The 20,199-nt window shown below is 44.0% G+C and overlaps 1 protein-coding gene and 1 pseudogene across 7 annotated transcripts in view; both read right to left on the reverse strand.

Moving 5' to 3' along the window:
• Positions 1-20,199, reverse strand: part of CTCF (CCCTC-binding factor) — a 364,630-nt gene that overhangs the window by 135,302 nt on the left and 209,129 nt on the right. For all 7 annotated transcript variants that reach the window (XM_077457321.1, XM_077457303.1, XM_077457314.1 and 4 more), the window contains one exon: positions 11,326-11,475. In XM_077457321.1, the coding sequence (XP_077313447.1) occupies positions 11,326-11,475 (150 nt within the window). The remainder of the gene's footprint in view (positions 1-11,325; positions 11,476-20,199) is intronic.
• On the reverse strand, positions 14,023-14,137 carry LOC143948321 (5S ribosomal RNA; annotated as a pseudogene).

Raw genomic sequence — 20,199 nt, forward strand, 5'->3', positions numbered from 1 at the left:
CAATTTTGAAGAGTGTCATGTTCGATATCCATTTACTCAGCATAACATCATCTTTCACTTTATGCAAAAATTGGGCTAACTTTACTGTTTTATAGGGGTGCATAATTTAGGGGTGAGCAGCACTCTCTAACCTCCTAGTAGTGTGTTACTTTTTTTCTTTTTTAACTTTACTGTTTTTATTTTAAGCACAAAACGAAAAATTGCTGCGCAAATACCGTGTGAGATAAAAATTTGCAACGACCACCATTGTATTCTCTAGGGTCTTTGCTAAAAAAAAAAAAAAAAATATACATTGTTTTGGGGTTCTATGTAATTTTCTAGCAAATAAATGATGATTTTTACATGTAGGAGAAATGTCAGAATTGTCCTGGGTGCTCCAGAACGCCTGATGGCGCTCCCTGCATTTTGGGCCTCTGTATGTGGCCACGCTGTGTAAAAATCTCACACATGTGGTATCGCCGTACTCAGGAGTAATAGCAGAATGTGTTTTGGGGTAAAATTTGTGGTATGCATATGCTGTGTGTGAGAAATAAACTGGTAATATGACAATTTTGTGGCGAAAAAAAACAAAAAGGAAAATAAAATCTTGATTTTGCAAAGAATTGTGGGAAAAAAATGACAACTTCAAAAAACTCATCATGCCTCTTACTAAATACCTTGGAATGTCTTCTTTCCAAAAAGGGGTCATTTAAGGGGCATTTGTACTTTTCTGGCATGTTAGGGTCTCAAGAATTGAAATAGGCCGTCAGTACTTCAGGTGTGATCAATTTTCAGATATTGGCACCATAGCTTGTGGACTCTATAACTTTCACAAAGACCAAATAATATTCACCAATTTGTACTTATTTTTACCAAAGATATGTAGTGGTATAAATTTTGGCCAAAATGTATGAAGAAAAATTACTAATCTGCTAAATTTTATAACAGAAACGAAGAAAAATTCATGTATTTACAGAATTTTGTCTTTTTTCTTTTATAGCACAAAAAAAAAAAAAAAAAAACGAGAGGTGATTAAATACCACCAAAAGAAAGCTCTATTTGTGTGAAAAAAAGGACAAAAATTTCATATGGGTACAGTGTTGCATGACTGAGTAATTGTCATTCAAAATGTGAGAGCACCAAAAGCTGAAAATTGGTCTGATTATTAAGGGTGTTTAAGTGCCCAGTGGTCAAGTGGTGAATCTCCTCTTATCAAGAGTGAATTAATTCAGTTCCTCTAATCTTTCCTCATAGCTGAGATCCTCCGTGCCTCTTATCAGTTTAGTTGCCCTTCTCTGCACACTCTAGTTCCTCGATATTCTTTTTCAGAACTGGTGCCCAAAACTGAACTGCATATTCCAGATAAGGTCTTACTAATGATTTGAAAAGGGGTAAAATGATATCCCCCTCTCTGGAGTCCATACCTCTCAATACAAGAAAGAAACTTTGCATACAGCTATGGTGATTTGCACAGCCGTGCCAACCTACCGCAGTACAACTACGGCGGCTAGTCAGCTTCCGGTAAAAAGCTGCCTATGGAGATTTTTGGGTAAAAATGTTTATCTCAATATTACTGGCACACTGTGTCGAGTATCTTTTTTGGTTTTATTAGTATTTGCAGTCTTTTAGGCCCCTTTCACATGGGCAGATAGAATTCAGCTTTTAGCTGCAGGTAGATTAAGTTATCTATCTAAACTCACACAATGCTTTCCTATAGCCCCATTTACACTCTGCATTTAGCAACGGTTTTGTTACATGGGGTTTTGTGCGGTTAAAAAAAAATACATTTGACTGCATCCAGGACCGATTTAGAGCAGCTATTTGCACATAGCGGCAGGTAATCGCAGTGTACTATATTACCTGCGCATAGCAGAGTCAGAGGAGAGAAAAACTTGAAGCACATCAGAAAAGGCAATAAAGTTCCACCACTGCCGCATGTAAACGCTGCTAATCAAAATGTACAACTGCAAGCAATCTCTCTCTGCCTTGAGTCTTAGAATTTCAAAACAGAACATGCTTTTAAGAGCGGCAGAATAGCTGCCTGTGTGAAAGAGGCCTTATACTGTACCAAAAATTAGGTAATAGGTGTGTGCCCCAAGATACATTTCATCATATTTCTTTCATAAAAATATGCATTTGATAAACAGTTGAGCAAATAGGCAGCAAAAAAACACAACTATAATAATTTTTATTCTACAAAGCCTCTGCTTTCTGAAAATATCTAAAATGATATATATATCCGCTCATACTCTCACCTGCAGGACCCAACTCAAATTTAACTCACGCCCTCAGGCAGGCATTCCTTTTTCCCCTCACCTACTAGAGCCAAGCTACCCTTACCTGGCTGCAGAAAACTTGTAGCTGTCCACCTGTTGCTAGCCAGGTGCAGACCCTGCTGTATGAACCCTTAAATCAGCTTCTTGCATGGGTGTTATGGCCAGCATTGGAATTAATGCTCTACTAAATCTACGGCTGTTCCTAGAGGTGACGCTCTGGTAGCAGCCATCTGGTATGTAACTCTGCCTGATTTTATTGCCTTTTTGTCTCTGATGCATGCTGCCTGCATCTTCCTTCATTCAGTGATGTTTCTCTAGGTTGAATGGATCCCCATGCAGCAGCTGGGATGTCTTTTTGAGCTCCATAGCAGCCTGGGGTTGTATAAGACACCTGCTTTGGGCGATTAAGGTGTACTCCACTTATGTTAAAAGGTGCAATGGTGATAGTTACTATTCCCTTGGGTGATCTGTATACACTGCAGATCATAATTGGTTACAGAGTCCTGCCTCTTTCTTCTGTCCTGAACAGAACCTTTGTTCATTACACTGCTTCTGGCATGACTGGGGTTTGATGAACAAATCACCTGGTGATGTCTGAGCTCTGGTCTTGTAAGCTGCAGTTTTTTGCCTTCCTTAACCACTTTCAGACCGGACCATTTTGCTGGTAAATGACCAGAGGTCTTTTTACACTTTGGCACTGCGCTGCTTTAACTGGTAATTGCGCGGTCATGCAATGTTGTACCCAAACAAAATTTGCGTCCTTTTCTTCCCACAAATAGAGCTTTCTTTTGATGGTATTTGATTGCCTCTGCGATTTTTATTTTTTGCGATATAAACGTAAAAAGACCGCAAATTTTGAAAAAAAATGATATTTTCTACTTTTTGTTATTAGAAAAATCCAATAAACTCAATTTTAGTCATACATTTAGGACAAAATGTATTCAGCCACATGTCTTTGGTAAAAAAAAAGTCAATAATTGTATATTTATTGGTTTGCGCAAAAGTTGTCACATCTACAAACTAAGGTACGTTTTCTGGAATTTACGCAGCTTTTAGTTTACGACTGCCTATCTCATTTCTTGAGGTGCTAAAATGGCAGGGCAGTACAAAACCCCCCCAAATGACCCCATTTTGGAAAGTAGACCCCCTAAGGAAATTGATAAGAGGCATGTTGAGCCCATTGAATATTTTATTTTTTTGCCTCAAGCGATTGAATAATGACAAAAAAAAAAATTTTTTTTTTTTTTTACACAAAGTTGTCACTAAATGATATATTGCTCACACATGCTATGGGCGTATGTGAAATGACACCCCAAAATAAATTCTGCTGCTTCTCCTGAGTATGGGGATACCACATATGTGGGACTTTTTGGGAGCCTAGCCGCGTACGGGGCCCCGAAAACCAAGCACCGCCTTCAGGCTTTCTAAGGGCGTAAATTTTTGAGTTCACTTCTCACTACCTATTACAGTTTTGAAGGCCATAAAATGCCAAGATGGCACAAAACCCCCACAAATGACCCCATTTTAGAAAGTAGACACCCCAAGCTATTTGCTGAGAGGCATGTTGAGTTCATGGAATATTTTATATTTTGCCACAAGTTGCGGGAAAATTACAAACTTTTTTTTTTTTTTTTTTTTTTTAACAAAGTTGTCACTAAATGATATATTGCTCATGCATGCCATGGGCATATGTGAAATGACACCCCAAAATAAATTCTGCTGCTTCTCCTGAGTACGGGGATACCACATATGTGGGACTTTTTGGGAGCCTAGCCGCGTACGGGGCCCCGAAAACCAAGCACCGCCTTCAGGCTTTCTAAGGGCGTAATTTTTTGATTTCACTCCTCACTACCTATTACAGTTTTGAAGGCCATAAAATGCCAAGATGGCACAAAACCCCCACAAATGACCCCATTTTAGAAAGTAGACACCCCAAGCTATTTGCTGAGAGGCATGTTGAGTCCATGGAATATTTTATATTTTGCCACAAGTTGCGGGAAAATTACAAACTTTTTTTTTTTTTTTTTTTTTCACAAAGTTGTCACTAAATGATATATTGCTCACGCATGCCATGGGCATATGTGAAATGACACCCCAAAATAAATTCTGCTGCTTCTCCTGAGTATGGGGATACCACATATGTGGGACTTTTTGGGAGCCTAGCCGCGTACGGGGCCCCGAAAACCAAGCACCGCCTTCAGGCTTTCTAAGGGCGTTACAGTTTTGAAGGCCATAAAATGCCAAGATGGCACAAACCCCCCCCAAATGACCCCATTTTGGAAAGTAGACACCCCTAAATTTAGGGGTACACTAGTGAGACTAGGTAATAAATGGCGGGTGCCCTGAAACTATAAAAAAATAACTAACCAACCAGCGTCACCTGTAACAGTTATATGGTGATCACTGGTGAAAGGGTTAACTAGGGGGCAATCAGGGGGCTTTATGCGGTAGTATATGGGGGTCCCTGGCGCTATAAAAAGCTGCAGCGAACCTAAATACCTACCTGCCTAACTAGCGTCACCTGTGACACTAATACAGCGATCAGAAAAACGATCGCTTATTAGGCTGGGTTCACACTGGAGCGATGCGGGAACGCCACGAATGCGCGGCGGGTTCCCGCATCGCATGCCTCCCGGCGGCAGTTCACACTGCCCTATGCGAACTGCTGGGAGTGTCAGTGAAATGTTACTGACACCCCCAGATCAGTTCGCATATCGCAGTGCGATCTGCAAACTCGGATCGCATGGTGTGAACACCCATGCGATCCGATTCTGCTGCGGGCCAAAAAAAGGGTCCCGTGCGAATTTGCGGCGGGTGCGGCGAATGGCTGAACTCGAATCGCACAGAGATCGGATGTGATTTGCACTGCAGTGCGGTGCGAATCACATCCGTTCTCATAAACCGCTGCAATGTGAACCCAGCCTTAGTGACACTGGCGACGGGGGGTGATCACGGGGTTAAACCTTTATTGGGGGGGTTAGGGGGGTACCTTATAACTAAAGGGGGCTAACCCTAACTGCCCTAACAGTTATTAGTCACAAATGACACCCGCCGGGTGATCAGGGGGTTAAACCTTTATTAGGTAATAAATGGCGGGTGCCCTGAAACTATAAAAAAATAACTAACCAACCAGCGTCACCTGTAACAGTTATATGGTGATCACTGGTGAAAGGGTTAACTAGGGGGCAATCAGGGGGCTTTATGCGGTAGTATATGGGGGTCCCTGGCGCTATAAAAAGCTGCGGCGAACCTAAATACCTACCTGCCTAACTAGCGTCACCTGTGACACTAATACGGCGATCAGAAAAATGATCGCTTATTAGGCTGGGTTCACACTGGAGCGATGCGGAAACGCCGCGAATCCGCGGCGGGTTCCCGCATCGCATGCCTCCCGGCGGCAGTTCACACTGCCCTATGCGAACTGCTGGGAGTGTCAGTGAAATGTTACTGACACCCCCAGATCAGTTCGCATATCGCAGTGCGATCTGCAAACTCGGATCGCATGGTGTGAACACCCATGCGATCCGATTCTGCTGCGGGCCAAAAAAAGGGTCCCGTGCGAATTTGCGGCGGGTGCGGCGAATGGCTGAACTCGAATCGCACAGAGATCGGATGTGATTTGCACTGCAGTGCGGTGCGAATCACATTCGTTCTCATAAACCGCTGCAATGTGAACCCAGCCTTAGTGACACTGGCGACGGGGGGTGATCACGGGGTTAAACCTTTATTGGGGGGGTTAGGGGGGTACATTAGAACTAAAGGGGGCTAACTCTAACTGCCCTAACAGTTATTACAGTCACAAATGACACCAATGCAAAAAAAAAAAAAAAAAAAAAAAAAAAATGACATTGGTGTCACTGTGACTGGGGGGCAGGGGTAATTGGGGGGGTGATCGGGGGGTAAAGGGGGGGTGTGAGTGTGCCTGGCATGTTCTACTGTGTGTGTGAGTGTTGGTGCAACTTACTGATCCGCTCTCCTCCGTGTCGGAACGAAAAATACCGACACGGAGGAGAGAATACATCACTTCCTCTCCTGTGTTTACATTACAGGAGAGGAAGTGATGTCACCGGGGATTTCTATTCGTCGGGAGCGATCGCGAGGGGGTGGCCATGAATGAATGGCCGTCCCCTCGTCCGGGATCGCTCCCGTACGAATTCCGACCGCCGCAGGCACCGGGCGGGGGCCCGATCGGGCCCCCGACCCGCGGGAGGCAAGGGACGTACATGTATGTCCTTATGCCTGCCCGTGCCATTGTACCGACGTACATCGGCGTGCGGCGGTCGGCAACTGGTTAACAGTAGGTTAATCCCTTAGAGCAGTGATGGTGAACCTTGGCACCCCAGATGTTTTGGAACTACATTTCCCATGATGCTCAACTACACTGCTCAGTGCATGAGCATCATGGGAAATGTAGTTCCAAAACATCTGGAGTGCCAAGGTTCGCCATCACTGCCTTAGAGGGTTATTTTCAAGTACACCAGTTTCTATTGCTTTCAATTTGTTTTTGCACTGCTTTTTTAGTCTGCAGAGCTGTAATTTGAAGTAGATAGGTAACTTTTAACCACTTCAATACAAGGCATTTATACACCCTTCATTCCCAGACCAATTTTTAGCTTTTCAGCACTCTCACCACTTTGAATGCCAATTACTTGCATGCACCCAAACAAAATTGTTATTTTTTTTCATACAAATAGAGCTTTCTTTTGGTGTTTAATCACCACTGGGTTTTTTTTTTTTTTGCGACATAAGTGAAAAAAACGCGAACATTTTGAAAAAACACTTTAGTATCTATGATAAAATTTTGCAAATAAGTCATTTTTTGGTCATAAATTTGGGCCAAAATTAACACTGCTATATCTCTTTGGTAAAAATAACCCAAATTAGTGGATATTAGTCTCTTTGAAAGTTATGGAGTGTACAAGCTATGGTGCAAAACAATGAAAATTGATCACACCTGATACACGGACAGCCTATCTCATTTCATGAGGCGCTGAAATGTCAGGAAAGTACAAATACCCCACAAATGACCCATTTTAGAAAAGTAAACAGTCCAAGGTATTTAGTAAGAGGCATGATGAGTTTTTTGAAATGGTAATTTTTTCCCACAATTCTTGGGAAAAAATGTTACATCACAAAATAAGTTCTCTCACACACAGCATATGCATACTTCCAATTACACCCCAAAATACATTCTGCAACTCTTCCAGAGTATGGCGATACCACATGTGTGGGCCTTTTCCACAGCCTGGCCCAACATGCAGGGAGCGCCGTCAGCTGTTCTAAGAGCATAAATGACACCTCTAATTTCCTAACAACCTATTACATTTGTGAAGGCCCTGGAGCACCAGGACAATGGAATTACCCACAAAATGAACCCATTTTGGAAAGCAAACACCCCAAAGTATAGTCTATGAAGCATTATGAGTCTTTTGAACGGTTAATTTTTTTACAAGTCTTCAGAAAACTATTTTTTATTTTTTTTTCCCACACAGAGTATAAGGTATGTCTAACACATAGCATGTATATAGCACAAATTACACCCCAAAACACATTCTGCTACTCCTGAGTATGGTGATACCACATGTGAGACTTTTACACAGCCTAGCCATATACAGAGGCCCAACATTGAAGTAGTACCTTCAGGCATTCTAGGAGCATAAATGACACCTCATTTCATTCCTACCCATCACACTTTAGAAGGTCCTGGAGCACCAGGACAATGGAATTAGCCGCAAAATGACCCCATTTTGGAAAGAAAACACCCCAACATGTATTCTATGAGGCATGGGCTGGGGACAGGTACTCGGGTACTCAGGTGGGCTGGGATGGGTGATGACAAGTCCTCTTTATTGGGGGGGGGGGGGGGGGGGGGTTAATCAGTGTTTGTTGGTGTACACTAAGCGGTAACAAGATGTTACGGCAATCTACTTCTCATACACGATCAGTGTTAGAAAGAGAACCCGGTAACATTTGGTTACTGCGGTTTGTTTACATTCTGTGACCGGCTGTGATTGAACACAGCCGGTCACATGGTAAAGAGCCAATTTCATTCGGTCTTTACTTGCGATCGGGGTTGGGCTGTGTCACGATGACAACCGCATCCCCGATTGCCGCTCTGCATGCACCCTAGGGGCGTGCATGAGCGCCATGTAAGTACACAGTACATGTGACCGGCTGTGATTGGACATGGCTGTTAACGTGTATTGGGGGTGGTATTCGTGATGACGTTATTTCGTTATGACTGGACTATGTTCACGCTAGTAGCCAATAGCTTTGGTCTAGGAATTTGATCTGAGCATGCGTGGCACTTTGTCCGATCAGAATTCTCTACACATGATCGGAGTATGTCCGATCAGAGCATTTTGTCTGAAAATGTTACCAACAAGTGGAAACAGTCCAATGTAGACCACACACAGTCGGAATATCCGACAAAACGGTCTGATCGGACACATTCCGTCTGAATCTCCGACCGTGTGTACAAGGGCTAAGAGTCCTCTGGGCAAGCGCTTAGAATGTATAAGCCATGGTGGCAAATAACCCAGTGTACTTTGCGCAGCACCTCTAAGACAAAGACTCTCCAACCACTTAAAGACCAGGCCTCTTTCAGAGATCTGTTCTTTACAAGTAAAAACATTTTTTGCTAGAAAATTATTTAGAACCTCAAAACATTATATATTTTTTTTAAACAACCTAGAGAATAAAATGGCGGTTGTTGCAATACTTTTGATCACACCGTATTTGCTCAGAAGTCTTACAAGCCCACTTTTTTGGGGAAAAATAAAATACACTTTTTTGAATTAAAGACTAAGGCAATAGTAAAGTTAGCCTTTTTTTGTTTTATATTGCAAATAATATTACGCTGAGTAAATTGATAACCAACATGTCATGCTTCAAAAATTGTGCCCGCTTGTGGAATGGCAACAAACTTTTACCCTTAAAACTCTCCATAGGCGACGTTTAAAAAAATTCTACAGGTTGCATGTTTTAAGTTAGAGGAGGTCTAGGGCTAGAATTATTGCTCTTGCTGCAACACAGATTGTACCAGAGTAGCCACAGTGGCAGGTTCCAGGTGAGCAGTGCGATTCAGGCGCATCTAATGTTATGCCAAACTGATCTATGTGGTGATGCTGCTCATCCAATCTGGAAAAAATATTACCAAACAGTGGATTGCCTGCAAGGTCTGAATTCACACTATTTAATAAAACAGTATAAACAGAGCAAATGTAGTCAAAACCAGTTCGGTAACCAGGACAGGAATTCACAACATGCCAGAGAAACAGGAGTCTTGAGATCAGCAAAGTCGGGTGCAGCAAACAGGATCAGGAACCAGAAGGGAAGTCAGCCAGTCTTTCACAGGAAAACAGAGTCCGGATATGTTCTGTGCCATGGGCACCCAGCTATGAAGCCGCAAGCTGTCACAGCCAGGTGCCCATAGTGAAGATGCCGGTGCCGAGTAAAGAACACAGTGGGTGAAACCGACTAGGGCAAGCACACTGCTGGATATTGGGACAAGTGAGTGGGTATTTTTTTTTTTTAAAAGACAGCCGTTACAGTTTTTGTAGTAGCTGACTTTTTCCACAGGTGACAAACACTGCTTTAACCACTTGATGACCAGCCACTATGTGTGTGTGTCGAGGGCGACTCGATAGCACAAACCGCCATACCCATTTAGCAGTCCGTGCATGTGGCACTGTAGGCCTAGATGTCCGCCAGCGACCCGCAATTGTGGGACACAGAGGCAGAAAAGGGCTCTGCCTATGTAAATAAGGTTTCATAGTTAGTAAGGTTGAATGAAGACACCAGTTCAACCTTAGTGAGTGTCTACAATTGTCCCTATCCCTGTACATTGCACACTCACATCAGTCCTTACCCTCAAGAAGTCCAAAATCCAAGGTCCCCATTTATATACTATGGCCAATTTTGGACAGAATCCAATTAACCTACCTGCAGGTCTTTGGAGTGTGGGAGGAAACTGGAGTACCCAGAAGAAACCCACGCAGGCACAGGGAGAACATGCAAACTCCAGGCAGGTAGCATCATGGTTGGGATTTGAACCAGCGACCCTTTTTACTGCTAGACGAGAGAGTGCTAACCACTACCCCACTGTGCCGCTACACCCCTCTACCCATTCTGACCGGAGACATCATAGAGATCTGCTGTTCCCAGTGAACAAGAACAGTGATCTTTGTGCCGTTCCAGTGAGCCCAGCCCCCACACAACAGGGAACACAGTTAACCCCCTTGATTGCCCCCACTGTTAACCCCTTTCCTGCCAGTGTAATTTATACATCGATCAGTGCATTTATGTTAGCACGGATCACTGTAATAAAGTTAATGATCCCCAAAAAGTGTCACATTTGTCTGCCACAATGTCGCAGTCCCGCTAAAAAAAAAAAAAAAAAAAAAAATCGCAGAAAGCTGCCATTACCAGTAAAAAAACATGAAAAAATAAAAAAGTCTATAAATCTTTCCCATACTTAGTAGACATGATAACTTTTGCACAAACCAATCAATATACAAACATTGATTTATTTTTTTCCAAAAATATGTATAAGAATATAAATTGACCTAAACTGATGAACTTTTTTTTGGCTATGCATTATAAAAAGTAAAATATTTTTTTTTCCCCTCAAAATTGTTGATCTTTTTGGTTATAGCGCAAAAAATAAACGCAATACCACCAAAGGAAAGCTCTATTTGTGCAGGGGGGGGGGACATCAATTTTGTTTGGGTACAGCATTGCACATTCGCACAATTGTCAGTTAAAGTGATGCAGTGCCATATTGCAAAAAACGCCTTGGTCATTAAGGGGGTAAAACCTGGGGCTGAAGTGGTTAGAAACAGAGCTAAAATTGTGTCTTTTGTGCCTAGAGTTCAGCTTTAAAAAAAAAAAAACAACACCGTGTTCTAAAATATTTATAGAAACTGTTGGTCTTTAATTAGACATATAAGAAATATTTAAACAATTTGCATAAGCTTTGTTCAGCAAACTATGCAGACATTTGATAATTCAATCCATGAAAAGGGAAAAACAAAATACTCGAAAATAAGATGATTATAGTATTACTCACCTAAATCACTTTTTCTTGCAATAACTGTATCACAATGAGGACAGTGAAATTTGGCTACATTCTCAGTATGTTTCTGCAATATATGCATTTTCATTGTTCCACTCTGCGTAAAGCGAGCATGACAAATGTAGCATTCATATGGCTTCTCACCTGTGTAAATAAATAAATGGTAGTAAATATGGGTTGAGAATAATTACCATTGGTCTCACTTACAAATCTTAGACAAACCTTTGAACAGCTAGAGACTCCTGGTACCAATTCTACTTAACCATGTCAAACCCAGGCCAATTGTGATATTACTCACATACTGCACATGTAAAAATCTGTATTTTTTGGTACAAAACTGTAGAACCCCTAAACATACCCCTATATATTTTCTGAAAGTGAAGGTCCTGGAGAACAAAATAATAACTGCTGCAATTTTATCATGTCATACAATATTTGTGCAGGTATTTATTAAATACAAAATTTTTTAGGGAAATACGCTTAAAAATGAATTTTAGTGTACACACACAACCACTTTGTTTGGTTAGCGGTTACATCAAGTAAATGGAGACCTTACATGTCTTGCATATCTTGGAATAGCGATTAACTAAGGACCGGGCCTATTTTTCAGACTATTTACAAGTTAGTTTTTTTTTTTGCTAGAAATTTACTAAGAACCCCCAAACATACATACACATTTTATATATATATATTATATATATATATATATTTCCAGAGAATAAAATGGAGGAAGTTGCAATACGTTGCGACACCATACTTGCGCAGGTCTCTAGCGCATTTCTTTTTTTTGCTGAAAAACAGGATTTTTAACAGCTTAGCTGTAAAAATTCCTCTCTTTGAAGTACATCAGGGGACACAATGCCATAGTAGTGTGTTATAGACCACCTTCAGGTGATGGACACTGGCACGCCCTAATTTAGAAGTGTACTCCCTATATAACCCCTCCCACTGGTGGGAACACCTCTGTTTTGTAGCAAAGCAATACATGTGTATACCAAGGAATGGAGGGACCTCTGTGTCCCCCTGATGTGCTTCAAAGAAAATAATTTTGTAGGTAAGCAGTTTTTAAAAATCCTGTTTTCTTTTCATACATCAGGGGACACAGAGCCATAGTAGTTACTATGTGGGATGTCCCATAGCAATGCCAACTGAAGGGAGGGAGAAAACAGTAGGGCACCAAGAGACTAGCGGACTCATACTGCAGCTTGCAGTACACTGTGCCCAAAGGTGATCTCCTCACAATCTTTTACATCTACTAGATAGAATCAGGTAAATGTATGGCTTGAAGACCAAGTTCAGGCCTTGCAGATCTCAGCCATGGAGGCTTGGTGATGCACTGCCCAAGAAGCACTAACGGCCCCAGTGGAGTGCCTTTAAAATGAAAGGAGGAATTCTCTTCTTTTAAGCCAAAAGCTTAATCACTTGATTAATCCACCTAGAAATCGTAGATTCCAATTCTGCCCTCTTTTAGGACCATCAGGCAACACAAACATCTGTATTTATGCATCCGAGCGGTCACCTTTAAATGCACCTTGACCGCTCTCACCACATCAATAGAATGTAGTGACCTTTCTTTCAGAGAATGAAGTTCTGAAAAAAAAAACAAAGGCAGAACAATATCCTTGTTTAATCCAACCTTCGCCTTAAGAAAAATCCAATGCGACTCTTTACAGGAAAGAGCAGCCAACCCTGATACTCTCCTACAGAAGATATGGTAACCAGGAAAATTATGTTCCTCGTCAAAAGGACCAAGAGAAAAATCATGTATTGGTTCAAAAAGACTTTTTGTAAAGCCGACAGGACTCATCTGAAGTCTCAAGGATTCAGGGGTGATTTAACTGGAGGAATAATCCACGTTCTACCCTGAATAAGTTACAAACCAGAGAGTGAGAAGCAAGTAGTCGTTTGAACACAGTTAAGGCAGATACCTGGTCTTTGAAAGTACCCAGGGCCAGCTTCATTTCTAATCCCATCTGTAGGAATTCAAGTATCCTATCCATGACATATTTCCTGGGGTGCCAGCCCATGGATTCACACCAGGAGACATATGGCTTCCAGACACATTCGTATGACACTGGAGGCCGCCGCCTTAGCATAACCAAAGTAGAAAATACTGAAGCCGACAGCCCATGGTCTTATTTTAGAACGTGGGTCTCAATAGCCAAACCGTAAATTTAAGCATTTGCGAAAGAAGGTCTGGCCACAGTGGTAGGGACCAAGGGTCCCCTACCACCAACTTTATGATCATGGCAAACCAAAGATCTCCTGGGCCAAAATAATCACCTTCTTCCCCCCTTGCTTGCTTCCACAAAGAAGGCGCAGAAGCAGAACAGGAGGGAAAGCATAGATCAGTAAATCTGATCCCATGAAAATAAAGCATCAGTTTCACATGCCATCAGATCCCTTGTCTTTGACACAAAGTTGTCAACCTTGTTGAACCTAGATGCCAATAGATTCATGTCTTGAACTCCCTATGGCATATTGACAGAATGATGTCGGGGAGAAGGAACCAGTCTCCCAGAAACAATAGTACTCAAGTAGTCCACCAGCCAATTCACCATTCCTGGAATGAAATTGCTGATAGGCAGGGAATGTTTTCTGCCCAAGACAGAAAAAAAATTCACCTTTCTGGGCCACAAAACTTCTTGTGCCCCCATTGAGAAAAGCCCCAGCTGTGGCATTGCCAGATTGAGCCTACGGCACCTGGTATTCCCAGGAGGTCTCCCACCCAGGTAGTAACCAGGCCGACCCTGCTTAGCCTCCGACATCAGAGATTGGGCGCATTCAGGGTGATGTGGCCGTAGGCTGGATACTGACAGGACAACAATTCGAGCCGGGCCGGGCGTACTGCCCGAAACTCTAGAATAGTGATGGGCAAGGTAGTCTCTGATCTGGACCATTTTCCTTGGACAGACGCTTCTTCCAGGACTGCTCCCCAACCCAAAGGGCTGGTATCCATTACCACTTTCCAGGTAACTGGTAGAAAGGATCTTGCTTTTAGAAATTTTTTGGATATTGACTATCAATTGAGGCTCTGACACACTTGGCGGATAAACGCAACGGGAAGTCTAGAGTTTAGATCTTGTTCCAAGTTGACAGGATACTGTTTTGCAGCAGTCTTGAATGAAACTGTGCATAAGTTATGGCCTTGAAGAAGCCACCATCTTCCCTAATACATGCAAAGATAAATAGAAGGATTCTTATTTGTCTTTATCCACCAAATCAGTTCCTTTAAGGAACCGATTCTTTACCGGGGTAAAAATATCCTTTACCGGACTGTATCTATGATCAGCCCTAAGTACTGCAATCTCCTTGATGGTTTTAAGGAAGATTTTAATAGGTTGAGGAGCTAACCCAAGTATTTTAGGTAGCCGACTGTGGTAACCAGATCTTGGTTTAACGGTCTACCAATTGACGAGCTTGCGAAGCAAAGAAAACACATACGGAAGTCGCGCCCGCGTATGTAAACGGTGTTCAAATCACACATGTGAGGTATCGCTGCGATCGTCAGAGTGAGAGCAATAATTCTAGCACTAGACCACCTCTGTATCGCCAACCTGATAACCGTAAAAAAAAATTTAAAGCGTCGCCTAGAGATTTTTAGGTACCGTACTTTGTCGTCAATCCACAAGTGGGTGCAATTATAAAGTGTTACATGTTTGGTATCTATTTACTCGGCTTATTATCTTTCACATTATGCAAATAAATTGGGCTAATTTTACTGTTTTTTTTTTTTAATTCATGAAAAGGTGTCCCTTTTCCCAAAAAGTTGCATTTAAAACACCGGTGCGCAAACACCGTGTGACATAAAATATTGCAACAGTCTCTGCTAAAAAATATATATATAATGTTTGGGGGTTACAAGTAATTTTTTAGCAAAAAATAAGGATTTTTACTTTCAAACACCAAATGCCAAAAATAGGCTGTCATGAAAGGGTTAACAACAATGTGCACAGAACCGTGTATAGCACCTGGCATTCCCAGGTGGTCTCCTATACAGGTACAAACTGCCATAGGCATCTCAGCAGTTATGCGTTTGGCTAGTTTATAAGCCAGCACCTGCATGATTACCTTGTGGAAGTTCTACAAAAAGGAACTCACAAGCAATTATTGCAAACAGAAATCTGCCAGAATTCTGGGCCTGCTGAGCAGGACACCTAGAACACCTGTTAAATTGGCCTCACAATGATTAATTGCTGTCAGCAGGCTGCTCAATCTGCCAGAGAAAAGTGTTTTTTTTTTTTATAACAGGAATTCCAAGTATAGGCATCCAAATTATTTGTTGGCTGCCTAAGCATTTGAGTACTGTCTGCTAATAAAAGCTCTTATTCACAAAGGATATACTGCGTTAATTGCTAGTATACAGTAATTAACCACTTCAATACCGGGCACTTAAACACCTTCCTGCCCAGACTAATTTTGAGCTTTCAGCGCTGTCGCACTTTTAATGACAATTGCACGGTCATGCTACACTGTACCCAAATGAAATTTTTATAATTTTCTTCCCACAAATAGAGCTTTCTTTTGGTGGTATTTGATCACCTCTACGGTTTTTATTTTTTGCTTTACAAATAAAAAAATACCGAAAATTTTGAAAAAAATAATTTTTTTTTTGTTTCAAAACTTAGTAAATAAGTAAGTTTTCTCATTCACTGATGGGCACTGATGGGGCTACACTGATGGGCACTGATAAGGGGGGAACTGATGGGCACCAATGAAGTGGCACTGATAAGGGGGGGAACTGATGGGCACCAATGAAGTGGCACTGATAAGGGGGGGAACTGATGGGCATGGATAGGCGGCACTGATAAGGGGGGGAACTGATGGGCATGGATAGGCGGCACTGATAAGGGGGGGAACTGATGGGCATGGATAGGCGGCACTGATAAGGGGGGGAACTGATGGGCATGGATAGGCGGCACTGATAAGGGGGGGAACTGATGGGCATGGATAGGCGGCACTGATAAGGGGGGGAACTGATGGGCATGGATAGGCGGCACTGATAAGGGGGGGAACTGATGGGCATGGATAGGCGGCACTGATAAGGGGGGGAACTGATGGGCATGGATAGGCGGCACTGATGAGGGGGGAACTGATGGGCATGGATAGGCGGCACTGATGAGGGGGGAACTGATGGGCATGGATAGGCGGCACTGATGAGGGGGGAACTGATGGGCATGGATAGGCGGCACTGATGAGGGGGGAACTGATGGGCATGGATAGGCGGCACTGATGAGGGGGGAACTGATGGGCATGGATAGGCGGCACTGATGAGGGGGGAACTGATGGGCATGGATAGGCGGCACTGATGAGGGGGGAACTGATGGGCATGGATAGGCGGCACTGATGAGGGGGGAACTGATGGGCATGGATAGGCGGCACTGATGGGCATGGATAGGCGGCACTGATGGGCATGGATAGGCGGCACTGATGAGGGGGGAACTGATGGGCATGGATAGGCGGCACTGAGGGGGGAACTGATGGGCATGGATAGGCGGCACTGAGGGGGGAACTGATGGGCATGGATAGGCGGCACTGAGGGGGGAACTGATGGGCATGGATAGGCGGCACTGAGGGGGGCACTGATGGGCATGGATAGGCGGCACTGATGGGCATGGATAGGCGGCACTGATGGGCATGGATAGGCGGCACTGATGGGCATGGATAGGCGGCACTGATGGGCATGGATAGGCGGCACTGATGGGCATGGATAGGCGGCACTGATGGGCATGGATAGGCGGCACTGATGGGCATGGATAGGCGGCACTGATGGGTGTCACTGATGGGCATGGATAGGCGGCACAGTTGGGTGTCACTGATAGGCGGCACAGGTGGGTGTCACTGATAGGCGGCACAGGTGGGTGTCACTGATAGGCGGCACAGGTGGGTGTCACTGATAGGCGGCACAGGTGGGTGTCACTGATAGGCGGCACAGGTGGGTGTCACTGATAGGCGGCACAGGTGGGTGTCACTGATAGGCGGCACAGGTGGGTGTCACTGATAGGCGGCACAGGTGGGTGTCACTGATAGGCGGCACAGGTGGGTGTCACTGATAGGCGGCACAGGTGGGGGGCACTGAGGCGGCACAGGTGGGCACTGATAGGCGGCACTGTATTATGTTATACTGTACTAATAGATGCCAATCAGTGCCAAACAATAATGCATGCCAATCAGTGATGCCCATTGTGGGCACTGATTGGCATCCATTATGGGCACTGATTGGCATCCATTGTGGCACTGACTGGCATCCCTGGTGGTCTAGGGAGGATCACCTTTTGCTGGGCATCCCTGGTGGGTCTGGTGGCATCCCTGGTGGTCCAGTGTGGGCATCCTCGGGGGGGCTGGGCTGATAATCGATCAGCACAGACCCCCCCCCCCCCTGTCAGAGGAGCAGCCGATCGGCTCTCCTCTACTCGCGTCTGACAGACACGAGTGAGGAAAAGCCGATCACCGGCTCTTCCTATTTACACTGTGATCAGCCGTGATTGGACACGGCTGATCACATGATAAAGAGTCTCCGTCAGAGACTCTTTACCGAGATCGTAGTTGCCGGGTGTCAGGCTGACACCCCTTAACGATTGCCGCGATGCGCGCTCCCGGGGGCGCGCAGCGGCTCATGATCCTGATTACGTCATATGACATCCGATCAGGATTATGCAACCACTTTGCCACCATTAATTGCCTATAGGGCGGGTGGCAAGTGGTTAATAAATTTCCTCCACCATAGTATAAAGTGTGAAAACTTTCATTAGGAGGAAAATAAATTTTATCAGGGAGATCTTCACAGCTACAAAAAAGACTTCAAACAATAAATGGACAGGAAAAAAGCATGCACGGTCTGAGGAGGCTTTAACCCAAACACTCAGTTAAGGGAGCATAAATGTTGGGACTTTGAAACCAGTGGGTTCTCCAGCATTGGACACCTCAGAAGGGGAGTCATCCACGGTCCCCCAAGGGGATTAGTCTTCTCCCGCCCCTAGTTGCCTGTTTAAGGGTCCTGGGCAATGAAATAGCACCTGTGCGATTATAGTCGCTAAACTTTTTTTTCTTCTTTTAATAACCCATCATGGCTGAGGGAAAAAAAAAGAACCTTTGGTACAATACACAGGGCGGTAGTGTTGCCTTCTAAGGGGAGGATGCCACCTGTGGAGAGGAGTAGGCTTACCAGAGCTAAACGGGATTCCTTCAGCTATTTCTGGGGGTGTTTTAACCCCCCCCCCTTCTGACCTTAGCCCAATGCACAAAGCAGAAGTACATTCAGAAGAAATCACATGCAATGCTTGAGGAATAGTTCAGCTTCAACACCACTATTAAGGCTCAGCCTGATGCAGCAGTAAATGTGTCAGAGGGGAAAAAACCGGTGTCACCAAATCTTATATGCCACTTTTGCTCACGTCCCTCCATAGTTTTACAAAATACAAAGGTATTTTTAGAAAACCCCGCACCCCACCACATCACCTACGGCCCTCCCTTTCAAAAAGAGCCTCTTTCCTGCGCAAGCGGCAAGGGCTCTCGATCCTGTGGGATGACTGGGAGGAAAGAGATTGGGGGGGGGGGGGGGGGGGGTTCCGTAAGCCGCGAGCGCCGTGCTGCTCCCGTAGTTTTTTTTCCCCACAAAAATGCAGGGCTTTCTTCCCCAAGAAGAGAGGAAGAAAAATTGGCATGGGGGGGGGGGGGGGGGGGGGAGTCTGACCCCCGACTTACTGGAGGTCTGTCGTTCGGTCAGAGAAGAATCGGCTTCAAAACACAATGTGGCTCTGAGAAGCACGAGACGTGAGTAATCAATACAGCCCCCAGTGGTGACACACAGGCATGACAGCATTTACTAAATTTAAAGAAGACATTTCATAAGAAACATTTTTAAAATTTCTTAGAAAACTCCACTTATCTTTTCCCACCGCAGGGTTGGTAAATCAACAGACCCAATCATGACCCTTTACGGTGGGCCCCGTAAAAACTTCAGGAACTGGGGATCCAAAAAGGAAAAACCCACAATCCGGGGCCTGCAACAGCACCCTGGCGGTAAAAACTTTATGGCCTTAATACCAAAAATTACTGCATCCCAGGGTTCAGTTTCCAAAAAGTAGAGTATTCACAGGCAAAAAACCTAGTTTCTTCAGATACGAGGCCCGGGTACCATTCAATACAGCCAAGATTAGACACTCTGAATGGATCCATCCGCATAGCCTGCCCCAGCAAGAATTGCTCAAGTGGCGCTCAGCACAGCACATCTGTCCTCAGTGTCACGAGTCAGGAACCCTTCCCTGCCAGCGACGCGTGACATCACACCCCAGTGCGTGTGGTCGCGTTGCACACCGCCGCATCAGGAAGACGACCTGGATCTCAGTCAGCTATAATACAGCTGATTAAGCGAGACGTCATAGGTGCAATTCTGATTGGCCCACACTGGACATAGCCGAGTATGTTAGTACTGGCACCTAGATGGCCTTGTCAATTCACCGGCTGTTGATCCAGTGTCAGCATCGCTTGCGGCCTCAGCTCCAAAGTAATCTTTTTTCTTAAATGGGTGAAGAATGGATCAGCTATCCGCTGTACCATTTGCTGTTTATATTATAAAGCATATATATCCATTGATAGAGAATATATATATATATATATATATATATATATATATATATATATATATATATATATATATATATATATATATATATATATATATATATATATATATATATATATATATATATACCGTATATACTCGAGTATAAGCCGAGATTTTCAGCCTCTTTTTTGAGGCTGAAAGTGCCCCCCTCGGCTTATACTCGAGTCACCGCTGTCTGACTGCCCGAACAGCGTGTCGAGCAGACAGACAGCGGCCATTCTACCTTTCAAAAGCCGCGCCTC

Source organism: Lithobates pipiens, unplaced genomic scaffold (assembly GCF_037356315.1).
Source record: "Lithobates pipiens isolate NorthernLeopardFrog02 unplaced genomic scaffold, aLitPip1_a1.2 Scaffold_10, whole genome shotgun sequence".
Taxonomy (NCBI): Eukaryota; Metazoa; Chordata; class Amphibia; order Anura; family Ranidae; genus Lithobates; species Lithobates pipiens.